The sequence below is a fragment of the Nannobrachium achirus genome, assembly GCF_963921795.1.
Source record: "Nannobrachium achirus genome assembly, chromosome: 10".
Lineage (NCBI taxonomy): Eukaryota > Metazoa > Chordata > Actinopteri > Myctophiformes > Myctophidae > Nannobrachium > Nannobrachium achirus.
In genome coordinates, this window is record NC_137819.1 from 64,193,844 (window position 1) to 64,206,534 (window position 12,691).

General features: G+C 43.3%; 1 protein-coding gene across 1 annotated transcript in view; it reads left to right on the plus strand.

The window, feature by feature from the left end:
* LOC308293224 (NACHT, LRR and PYD domains-containing protein 3-like) overlaps positions 1 to 12,031 on the plus strand; it is a 140,905-nt gene extending 128,874 nt beyond the window's left edge. Inside the window, exons 12-17 of the mRNA XM_080735660.1 lie at positions 539 to 878; positions 2,706 to 2,709; positions 2,800 to 2,882; positions 4,058 to 4,210; positions 5,200 to 5,249; positions 9,634 to 12,031. Of these exons, the coding sequence (XP_080591786.1) occupies positions 539 to 878; positions 2,706 to 2,709; positions 2,800 to 2,882; positions 4,058 to 4,210; positions 5,200 to 5,249; positions 9,634 to 10,175 (1,172 nt within the window). The 3' untranslated portion in view covers positions 10,176 to 12,031. The remainder of the gene's footprint in view (positions 1 to 538; positions 879 to 2,705; positions 2,710 to 2,799; positions 2,883 to 4,057; positions 4,211 to 5,199; positions 5,250 to 9,633) is intronic.
* Positions 12,032 to 12,691: the final 660 nt, after the last annotated feature.

Genomic DNA, 12,691 nt, shown 5'->3' on the forward strand with positions numbered 1-12,691 from the left:
ATATTGTGTTAGTTTATCGCTCTTTTTGGATTGGCACTTTTGACCCCCAAGGTTTCATCCTCCAGGAAGAAACCCAAATACAAAGGGAATACATAATTGCTCATAACAACCACACCAGGGGGTCTAATGAAGTACTGTCAACCTCCTAGACTCATGAAAACCAGAAAAAGAAAACTATGGCACCACCTCTTTAACATTTCATAAACTATTGCAGGGATCTTCAACATTTTCAGGCCAAGGACCCCTTAGTTGAGAGAGAGACAAAGCAGGGACCCCCACAACCTTGTCATAGATTCCATATAGTTTCCATAAGTGTATTTTGGATTTGTGTAAATTTGAGTTTTCAGATATTTAATCACTTGAACTGTCAATACTTAATAAACTTGACCTTTGACCTGCTGTGTGTGTGTGTGTGTGTGTGTGTGTGTGTGTGTGTGTGTGTGTGTGTGTGTGTGTGTGTGTGTGTGTGTGTGTGTGTGTGCACGTGCGCATATGAGTGTGTTTTGCATTTAATGATTCTGTGTTGTTTTCTCATCAGATTTCCAGAGTTTAACAGGGAGGAACATGAAGGTCCTGGAGACATTCCTGGGAGATACTGTATATTCCCTCTCTGACTTCCCAAAAGCTGCTATGAAGAAATCCCTGGAGAGTAAAAATGTCCACCTCTTTGTCCGCTTCCTCCATGGCCTCTCTGTGGAGTCAAACCGGAGTCTGTTGAGAAGCCTATTGGAACAGACAAAGAGCAGTCCATGGGAGATCCAGAAAGCCACCAACAACCTGAGGGAGTTGATAAAAGATGCCTCTCCTGATAGTTGTGTCAACATCTTCCAGTGTTTGATGGAGATGGACGACCACTCATTACATCAGGAGATCCAACAGTACCTGAAGTCAGAGAACAGAACAGAGAAACTGTCTGAGACCCTGTGTTCAGCTCTGGCCGTCATACTGCAGACATCAGAGGAGGTTCTGGATGAGTTGGACCTGGACAAATACAACACATCAGAGGAGGGGCGAAGGAGACTGATCCCAGCTGTGAGGAACTGCAGGAAGGCTCGGTTAGTAGTCATGTAGTCTCACGTGGCCAGACTGTTGACTCCCACGATTTGCAAATGCTCCCGTCATACAGTCTGGGGCAAAGGAGGTCTTTGGATGAGTGGAAGTGAAGCCTCCTCCAAACTTTCACAAATCACAACCTCCACCCCTCATTTCTCACATGCCCCTCTTCTAGCGCCACCATGAGGTTGCCGACCTGGCGATCGCTTATCTCCCGACTAGAGAGTCTTACTGGTTATATATAGTGTATGGTCGTCAACGACTCGCATTAAACCCCCCGACTTGAAGACAGCCCTAATTTAGTTTTAGTAATAGTCAGCTGAAAAGTTTTAGTCTGGTTTTATTTGACTAAATACCATAAAACTATAGTTGACTAAATCTACAGTTGATTTAGTCGACTAAATTGCTTTTTGGCGGGCCGTGATAGTGTTGAAATTTTTACTCCGCTGTGTGCTGAAAATAACAGATCTACAAGCTCACAACATGTCGAAGCACCACAAGTTGAGAGCATGTAGATCTGCTACTTTCTGAGAGAGTGACATCTGCACACAACTAAACGAAAAATGACTTGTCTTTTAGTTCTGGATCTCTTCTCCACTAGTCCCTCACTAGTCCCTGCCTAACAGTTTTGTTGAGGAAATAGTAAGTATATTTAGTCATAGTCAGGGGCGTCAATTGGGTATGGCAGGGGTATGCAGCTGCCATACCCTGGTTCCAGGGGGGAAAATAAGTTACTTTTAAATATAAATCCATGAATGTCTCTTTGTCTATCTGCGCAGTAAAATAACTACAAATGCAAAATTTAACAAAATGGTCACTTTAACAAGGTATTATAATTATATTCTCCACACTTGTAGACTATTCTTATCAGCTTGACAGAATGGTATATTCCCAGGTTCCGCAGGTCAGCTGCACAGGAGCAATACATTATTTAATTGTGGCACGTTTACTAACATGCTAAGTTTAGCTGCACTTGAACAACCATTCCAGGCTGCCATATCCAGCCCAAGAATCCGTAGAAACCTGTGTAAAAAAACTGACAAAACTTGTTTTTTTTTTTTTGCTGTGAGGCGTTGTAAGCATGTAGATCTGCTATTTTCACAATAGAACCGTGTTATACAAAATGTAAGGCCTCTTTTCCATGACGACTCCCATCTTTGCCATACCCTAGCTTTTGCTGAACTGATGCCTCTGGTCATAGTTTTAGTCATCGTATCTTAGTTTTTATAAAAGGTAGTTGTCGGAAAGTTGTTTATTTGTGGTGTTAAAAAAGAAAAAAAGAAAAAAAAAACTATTTGCACCTCATTGGATATTTGCTATCTCTGTACCTTTGATGCTCTGTGTGGGAGCGTCACTGGTCTTTCCTGGTTCTGTCTCTTGTCTCTTCACATAACCTCCATATTGTAGCTTATGAAATGTTATAATATTGGGGGAAATGCAAACTAACGTTGTGTCGGTGCTCCGCCTCGAAGCCAGATCAAAGCCTGCAGCTGTGGCCCAGTTTGAGGAGACAGGGATGAGAAATAGAGAGACTGAATGCTCTGCTAAATACTTTTTATGTCTGGATAACTAGATAGGAAATATTTAACTTCCATGAGAGTGAACTATGTATAATTTGTTTTGATAATCTCTTTTTTAATCCACATTTACAGACTTGTTGGCTGTAACCTCAGACAGACAGAGGTTGAAGTTGTGGCTTCAGCTCTCAGCTCTAATCCTTCCCATTTGAGAGAATTGGACCTCAGTGAAAACGACCTGAACGACTCAGGACTACTGGAGCTGCTCTGTGAAGGACTGAAGAGTCTGCACTGTAGGCTGGAGATTCTACGGTAAGATACATTTACCCAAATTATTTGTATCACTTTAGTTTTATTATGTACTTTATTATATGAATATAACATGAACAATGTTCTGATAATGTATTACTATGCTTGATATCATGGTAACCCAAGCCTATATGCCTGAGTAGTTAAAATGACCCCATACATGTTTGAAAGTGAAATATCCCTTTAAGGCAAAAGTAAAGGCTACTTCATCACCAAAAATAGCTGATCTACAAGCTCACAACGTGGCGAGGACATACCGCTTGTGAGCTTGTAGATCGGCTAGTTTAGACCTGCGAACCGTAGTAGCTACGCCACAGTTATCGAGCTTTACCGAGGTATGCAACAGAACAGATCAATGGATAATCAATAGCTTGCATCTACCTACTGCACCAATCAATTATTGTTCTATTAGCCTAGGCCTTGTAAATATACCAAGACTCCCTAATCACGTTGCATACACAAACTTTAGAAGGCAATCGTAGCCAATCAGGAGGGAATATGGGAAATGGGACAGATCCATGTTGATGACATGACTTTAGAGATACTGTGTACCGCTTTGTGTGATTTTAGGCCAAAATCTGTAGGAGCAGTGTCCAAAAATGTGTTTAGCAAAAATCGTGTGTGTGTGTGTGAAGTTTGGCATGGATCGGGGCAACGGTGCCGGAGATAAGAGTACGGCAAACGTGTGACGTGACGGACAGAGGGACTGATGGACTGATGGACTGATGGACTGACTGACTGACGGAGAGACAGCCGGTGGAGGTTTTGATAGTAACTGCGACCTGAAGGTCGCAATAATGTAGTTCAGTCTTCATTTAACACCTTCAACTGCTGGGTGAAATCTTTGATATCAAAATTGTTATCTTCCTCCATACAGTAATTCTGTGCTGTCAAGTGTGCATTTCAATGTGTTGAGCTGAGCTTGTCCTAGCATATACTGTATGTATCCAGGAATAATTACATTTATTGTATCAAATATCCCACCGTTGCCTTTACTGGTATAGTTTTTAACTTTTTTGTAATTTGTTTTCAACGAATAACATTGTTTCTCTCTCTCTCTCTCTCTCTCTCTCTCTCTCTCTCTCTCTCTCTCTCTCTCTCTCTCTCTCTCTCACGCGCTGTGCATACTGCGCGCGTGCATGTGTCTAAATACATTGTATGTATTCTTATTCATTCAGACTGAAGAACTGCTGGTTGTCAGAGAGATGCTGTGAAGTTCTGGCCTCAGCTCTTAGATCTAATCTCCATCTCAAAGAACTGGACGTGCGTTTCAACATCCTGAATGAATCAGACCTGAAGACTCTAATCTCTGCTGGACAGCAGACTGTCAGGTGAGCAGACCTGGATGTGTCCATGTTGGATAGAGCACTGTTTCTACCATACTGTGTTCAAACCTGGATAGTTTGAGCGTCGTGATTACATACAAAGTGAATGCAAAAAGCGAGACGACGCGCGTCCGGGCGGGGCGCGAATGATCCGAACAGGGCGACGGGAACGGCACGAACGGTCGCCTCTGTATATTTGCCTCAGTTGGAAAAATCCAAGTGAAGCAACCTTCGCTTCACCCATCGTGTCCTGACAGCCAATCAGCGTTGATTTTGTCCGGAGAAAAGGAAATGTTTTGGGTGTTTGGTTTTGGGAGGTGTTTTGTCTTGATTCTGACGCGACATGTTTTTTTTTTCCAACGCTGACCATGCAGCGCAACTAAAGTGAAGCGATTGAAGCGACTAGAATAGAAGAAATAGCTTCAGGTTTGAAGGCAGCTTCAGACTGTGTTCACACTAGTGTCTTAAATGGTGCAATGTGTTTGCAGTGGGATCAGTGGGGTGATAGACCCATACCCACAGTGGGTCTATGGGTCTATCACCCCACTGGGATGATGGGCCCTTATGCTGCCGTACGCACAGAAAATATCTGATCTACAAGCTCAGAGCTTGGAGATGGTCTGTGTGTCTGACTTTGGAGACCAAAGCGCATGAAGCCAGAACAGGACATCCAGAGAGAGAGAGAGACCTTTTCATGCAGTTGATTTCAGTAATCAGTTTATTTCAGCTGATAAATACTTTCAATATCCTCATGTAAGGATGTTATGAATCATAACTCATAACTCTTGACATTCTTATATCCAAACAGAGCTCATGGATACCATGAATATGTTTGTCTTCATCACGACTAAGTCTCAGTCAATACTTGTGATTAAAAATGTCCTGTAATCTCCTTAGAGATTAGGTATTTATTGGAGAAACACTGTAGTATCAGCTAGTGGAGACATTGTATTAGACAGTTAGACATTGATGCATTGTTGTTCTACTTCCTACAGAGTGAAACATGGAGGAGAAGATTGGATTAAACCTGAACTCCTTAAAAGATGTGAGTATGTCTTATCAATATCACACATTAACATAATGTACACTGTTGTATAATCTGTTGGCTCCTCCCATGTTTTATACTCCTTGAATTCTAAACATAAAACCTTTTTCCTGGGACTATTTTTGCGACCGTAGGTCGCATTTACTACCAAAACCTCCACAGGCTGTCCGTGAGTGAGTCAGTCAGTCCGTCAGTCACACGTCACACGTCACACTCTTGCCCTGCTCAAATCTCCGCAACCGTTGCCCCGATCCATGCCAAATTTTGCACACACACTCCTTACCTGCCAAACTACAAACTTACCCAGAGCTCCAGGGACCCCCAGGTCCCTGGGGGACCCCCAGATGTAAAAAATGACCAAATGTGCTAAACTGACCAAATGACCACCCCAACGGGGCTGCTCACGGGGAATTCCCGGGGACCACCGACTCCTGGTGCTCCAGAACGGATGCAAAAGTGGTGGCGCCCCCAGTGGAGGACCCCCTACACTGCAGCTCACATAAAATGCCGTAACTCCGGCTAGGAGCGACCGGGACAGCCGGGGCCGGTACCTATTCGTCCGCCTTGGCGGCGTGGAGACCCCACCCCTCATTTCTCACATGGCCCTCTTCTAGCGCCACCATGAGGCCGATTCTTGCAAAACACATTTTTGGACACTGCTCCTACAATTTTTGCCCTAAAATCACGCAAATCGGTACACAGTATGTCTACACTCATCCCATCAACATGAATCTCTCCCATATAGCGCCACCTCCAGGCCGATTTTTAAAAACACATTTTTGGACACTGCTCCTACAGATTTTGCCCTAAAATCACGAAAATCACTACACAGTATGTCTACACTCATGTCATCAACATGGATCAGGAAGATTTTGGCAAAACAAATTTTTGCCCTATTTGTGGAGATAAGTGACCTACGGTCGCTTATCTCCCGATTAGGGAGTCTTACTGGTAATAATAGTATTATACAACGTGTTGCCACTAGATGGTGAGGATGTTTTTAAATAGCCGATCTACAAGCTCACAACACCTCCCATTATGATGCGCTGTAAGCTTGTAGATTGGCTATATTTCAAAAACAGCTGATCTACAAGCTAATGGACCTTGATGGTATCATAATGGCTGATTTTACGCTTTGCTGCATGCTGAAAATAGCAGATCCACAAACTCACTATGTGCCGCAGCGTGACACGTTGTGAGCTTGTAGATCTGCTATTTTCATCAACATTTATTTTATTTCTACTGCATCTCTTCTCCACTAGTCCCTGACATTTTAGTCTAGTTTTATTTGTTGACAAAAGTGTCAATATATTTAGTTTTAGTCAAAGTTTAGATTTCGTCAGTGAAAAAAACTAGTCGACGAACATTTTTCGTCATAGTTTTAGTCGAAATCAACACTAGAAGAAAGGTTACTAATATGTGTGTGCGAGTGCATATGTGGAAAAATAGCACATCAACAAGCTCGCGGTGCCGTGCTGCGAGCTTGTAGATCTGCTATTTTTGAAAAATGGTGAACATTTGTGCAGGTCTTTGAATATTTTTGACCCGATTCCATTCTAAACCGTTCTTCTAAATCAGTGGTCCTCGAACGTTTTCATGTCAAGGACCCCCAAAATTACATGGATTTGGCCGCAGACCCCCATCTCAAATGTGTTGTTCCAGGAACCCCGGAAGCAAAGTTGGCTTTCAAAAATATACCATTAAAAGGTTTGCACAAATGTTCATGCTTTTTCAAAAATAGCAGATCTACAAGCTCACAGCCCGTCATTTGGTCACTGGGTGCCAGAGTAGTGGACGGCGACATGCACCCGTCCGGGGACCCCATAGGGGTCCTTCGAGGCTTACCAGGGGGTCCCCAGTAAACTAGTTTACACCACATTTTATGCATTTCAACCATATTGCTCTCTATTGGCTATTCAAAAATACAGATATACAAGCCTATAGGGCGTCATTTGGTCATTTGGTGCCAGAGTAGTTGGCGGGAATCCCCCCCATGTCTGCGGACCCCCAGGGGTCACGGACTGTGCACCAGGGGGTCCCCAGTAAACTAGTTCATGCCACATTTGATGCTTTGAGCATTGTTCTCTATTGGCTATTCTAAAAATAGCAGATCTACAAGCTCACAGCACGACATTTGGTCACTGGGTGCCAGACTAGTGGGCTGTGACTTCCACCCATCCGGAGACCCCACAGGGGTCCTTGGTGGCTTACCAGGGGGTCCCCAGTAAACTAGTTCACGCCACATTTTACGCACAAACCATATTGTTCTCTATTGGCTATACAGAAATACAGATCTACAAGCTCATAGGGCTTCATTGGGTGTCAGAGTAGTTGGCAGGAATCCCCCCTGCATCCGCGGACCCCTAGGGGTCACATACTGTGCACCAGGGGGTTCCCAGTAAACTAGTTTGTGCCACATTTTATACTTATAGCATGTATTTGCTATTCTAAAAATAGCAGATATACAAACTCATAGCGCGTCATTTGGTCACTGGGTGCCAGACTAGTGGGCGGCAACTGCCACCCGTCCTGGGACCCCACAGGGGTCCTTGGAGGCTTACCAGGGGGTTCCCAGTAAAATAGTTCACGCCACAATGTATGCACTTTAAATATATTGCTTGACTATTCAAAAAGACAGATCTAAAAGCACATAGAGCATCATTTGGTCATTTGGTAGCAGAGTAGTTGGCGGGGATCACCCCTGCGTCCGCGGACCCCCAGGGGTCATGGACTGTGCACCAGGGGGTCCCCAGTAAACTTGTTTGTGCCACAGTTTATACTTGAAGCATTGTTCTCTATTGACTATTCAAAAAATAGCAGATCTACAAGCTCATAGCGCGTAATTTGGTCACTGGGTGCCAGACTAGTGGGCGGCGACCTCCACCTGTCCGGGGACCCCACAGGGGTCCTTGGGGGCTTACCAGGGGGTCCCCAGTAAACTAGTTCACACCACATTTTATGTACTTTAACCATACTGATCTCTTTTGGCTATATGCTAAAATACAGATCTACAAGCTCATAGCGCGTAATTTAGTCGTTTGGTCTCAAAGTAGTTGGCGGGAATCCCCCACGCATCCGCGGATCCCCAGGGGTCACGGACTGTGCACCAGGGGGTCCCTAGTAAACTAGTTTGTACCACATTTTATACTTTAAGCATTGTTCTCTTTTGGCTATTCTAAAAATAGCAGATCTACAAGCTCAAAGGGCGTCATTTGGTAACTGGGTGCCAGAGTAGTGGGCGGCGACATCCACCTGTCCGGGGACCCCACAGGGGTCCTTGGGGGCTTACCAGGGGGTCCCCAGTAAACTAGTTCATGCCACATTATGCACTTTAACCTTATTGCTTTCTATTGGCTATTCAAAAATAGCAGATCTACAAGCTCATAGGGCAGGGTTCCCCAATTAGTTTTCCCCAAGGGCCAAATTATGTCTAGGGTACCAAGCCGAGGGCCACAACATAGCAGGGGGCGACAGTGGCGTTCCCACTACTCCAGCGACAGTTCAGATATCGTCGTTGTCGGGTGAAAATCTTGTATGCTAAACCGATCGTTTTGCATTTATCATTTAAAAAATGATTTAAACTAGCGGTGCGAGACGCTGTGTGCTTGTAGATCGGCTGTTTTCACTACTTTTGTGCAACGGCCTTACTTTGCGAAAGAACATACAAATTTGGAGATACGAGGTTTCCAGTTTCCACCCGACAACGACGATATACTAGTGTTGTTGCTGCTGCTCACCATTATTACTGGGGTTGGTGGGGGCCAGACAGTAGCCCCCCGCGGGCCAGACCGCCTATTGGGGAACCCTGTCATAGAGCGTCATTTGGTCACTGGGTGCCAGACTAGGGTGTGAGGACCCCCATCCGTCCGCTTCACCCACAGGGGTCAAAATAGCAGACATACAAGCTCACAGCAATATTTTCATCCCATTTTATAAATGTCTTCCAAATCAGTGCTTCTCAAACTGTTTCATGTCAAGGACCCCCAAAATGACACACGTTTGGCCGCCGACCCTCATCTCAAATATCTTGTTCCAGTCTCAAATGTTCGCTTTTGAAAATATGTATTCAAATAAAATAAGAAATGGCAGATCTACAAGCTCACAGCGCGGAACTCGGTGCCGCGCTGTGAGCTTGTAGATCTGCTATTTTTCACTAGGCCTCGTTAAAGCATAAAATAATGGTTAAGTGCTTCCAGGTCTTATTTCAAGTGTGCGAGTGTGTGTGTGTGTGTGTGTGTGTGTGTGTGTGTGTGTGTGTGTGTGTGTGTGTGTGTGTGTGTGTGTGTGTGTGTGTGTGTGTGTGTGTGTGTGTGTGTGTGTGTGTGTGTGTGTGTGTGTGTCAGTGAATGATGTTTTTATGTTTACTGTGTTGTTTTCTCATCAGATTTCCAGCGTCTCACTCTGGACACAAACACAGCACACAGAGAACTCTCTCTGTCTGAGAACAACAGGAAGGTGACATGGAGGGGACAGGATCAATCATATCCTGAACATGCTGACAGGTTTGATGACTGGGTTCAGGTTCTGTGTACAGAGAGTCTGACTGGACGCTGTTACTGGGAGGTAGAGTGCAGTGGATGGGTTCAGATAGCAGTGACTTATAGAGGAATCAGCAGGAAAGGAAGTGGTGATGACTGTGGGCTTGGATACAATAACATGTCCTGGAGTCTGATCTGTAATGGTCATGATGGTAACAGTTACAGAGTCAGACACAATAATAAGGAGACTGTCCTCCCTGTCAGGGCCTCTAGGGGCTCCAACAGAGTAGCAGTGTTTGTGGACTGTCCTGCTGGGACTCTGTCCTTCTACACAGTGTCCTCTGACTCACTCACACACCTGTATACCATACAGAAAACATTCACTGAACCTCTCTATGCTGGGTTCAGGGTCCTAACAGGCTCAGTGTGTCTGTGTGAGCAGAGATAGAGACTCTATGTGATGGTGACATCAGGTCGCCATGAGTGAGTGCAGGTTGTCATGGTGACTCATGGACTCCATATTTGGGCATGGTGACTCATGGTGACATCATCATAATGATGTAATCAGCAGCACAGTGACATCACACATTCCAGCTCCTGTAGATTCAGTGTTTCTCTGACGTTGTCATGACAACACCCCCATGTGTTTGACCTTTGACCCCGGACCCCCATAAGACAACATTTGTGTCATATATATATATATTTTTTTTTTACAAATGATTTAAAAGAAACACAAACATTCTCCCTAAAATAGCAGATCTACAAGCTCACCGAGTGCCGCGCTACCGTGCAGGTATTAGAATATTTTTTTTACCCGATTCTATTCTAAACCGTTCTTCTAAATCAGAGGTCCTCAAACTTTTTCATGTCAAGGACCCCCAAAATTACTTGTAATTGGATGCGGACCCCCCATCTCAAAATGTGTTGTTCCAGGGACCCCCAGAAGCAAAGTTTGCTTTGAAAAATATACATTCTAAGGTTTGCACAATGTTCATAGTTAAAAAAAAAAATAGCAGATCTACAAGCTCACAGTCCGTCATTTGATCGTTTCATGTCAGAGTGGTGACCTCCATGCGTTTGGGGACCCCACAAGGGTAATGGACTGCGTACCAGGGGGTCCCCAGTAAAAACAACATTTTAACCACTTTAAGATTATCATTCGGGGGTGGGTGGGGGGTGGTGGCTGGCTATTAAAAAATACAGATCTACAAGCTCACAGCGCGTCATTTGGTTGTTTTGTGCCAGAGTGGTGTTCGGTAACCTCCATGCGTCTGGGGACCCCAAAGGGTCATGCACTGCGTACCAGGGGGTCCCCAGGAAAAGTAGTTAACATAGCATCACAATCATTTGAACAACTTTATCCATTTGTTTGTTGGCTATTCAAAAACTGCAGATCTACAAGCTCACAAGGCGTCGCAAAAAAGTGAAATGTTCAAATGCGGGTCCCTGGTACAAATATGTTCAAATGGGGGTCCCTGGTACAAATATGTTCAAATGGGGGTCGCTGGTCAAATCCATATTAATGTCAAACTCTATGGTATAAAATGAGTCATCACCACAGGGAGCTTTAGATCTTAGATTAGATCAGATAGAAGTGCACAAACCTCCACTCCACACATTTATAAATATGTATCATAAATACTGTCCACCAATGATGATGATGTAAATATCAGTGTCATACTTGTTTCTCTTATGTAGATACAAACTCATATTTTATGTATATTTTATTTTTGATATGTTCACACAATAGTCAGAGATAAAGTGTATATTTGATCATGCAATTGTCACAGTATCAATATTGTTTCTTAAACCTTTATACTGAACCACTTGAACCCCATATACTTTATTGACTGGGGTTCCCCAGGGTTCTGTAATTGGTCCCCTGCTTTTCCCCCACCTCTACACCAGATCTCTTGGGTGAAAATAGCAGATCTACAAGCTATCTAATAGCTAAGATCTACGTCACAAAGTGACACATTGTGAGCAGTGTTCATTTTGACAGCAAATTATTGTCATATTTTCTTTTTCTGTTTTTGTTTTTTTGACTAAATGTCATAACATTTTAGTTGACTAAATCTACAGTTTATTTAGTCGACTAAAATGTATTCTTGGAGGGCCGTGATGGTGTTGTAATGCCTGATTTATACTGAGCTCTGTGCCAGAAAATAGACGATCTACAAGCTCACAGCGTGTCTGTGACACGTTGTGAACTTGTAGATCGGCTGTTTTTTTGAGAGAGCGACACCCGAGTGCAACCAAACATAAAATGACTTGTCTTTTAGTTCTACTGGATCTCTTCTCCACCAGTCCCTCCCTGACATTTTAGTCTAGTTTTTATTTGTTGATGAAATTGTAAATATATTTTGTCAGAATGTTGTCAATCACTCTGGATTCAAACATCTACTGAATGTGTTGTTAATGTACACAAATCAATCGTTGTTTATTCATTGATTCATTATCAGATCAGTATTTCCTCACTCATTCCATTATTGTGCTTTCATTGAATATTAATGTGATGCTGTTCTCATTGTTCACATGTTATTGTATGATCATGTGTAGAAGTAATAATTGTTTAATAAATTGATTGTTGACAGTCTGTCGTTGTTCCTGTGTATTAATATTCATAGTGTTGTCATGACAACATGGCCACAGCTCATTGGTCATGTATAATAACTAGGTTGGATCTCATTGGTCATGTATAATAACTAGGTTGGATCTCATTGGTCATGTATAATAACTAGGTTGGATCTGTTGGAACAAATTAAGGTTATTTTATTGTTCCATGTGTTTTATCCTGGGTTCTCATGCTGAGATCACTGCATTAAAAACATGTAATGCCTTTAAACTAGGGGTGTAATGATATAGTAACTGCATTGAAATATCGTTTTTAACTTAAAAGATCGAAGTAAATCGAAATGAAAACAATCGAATTGTATCGTCTGATTTTGTATCAGATCGAATCGG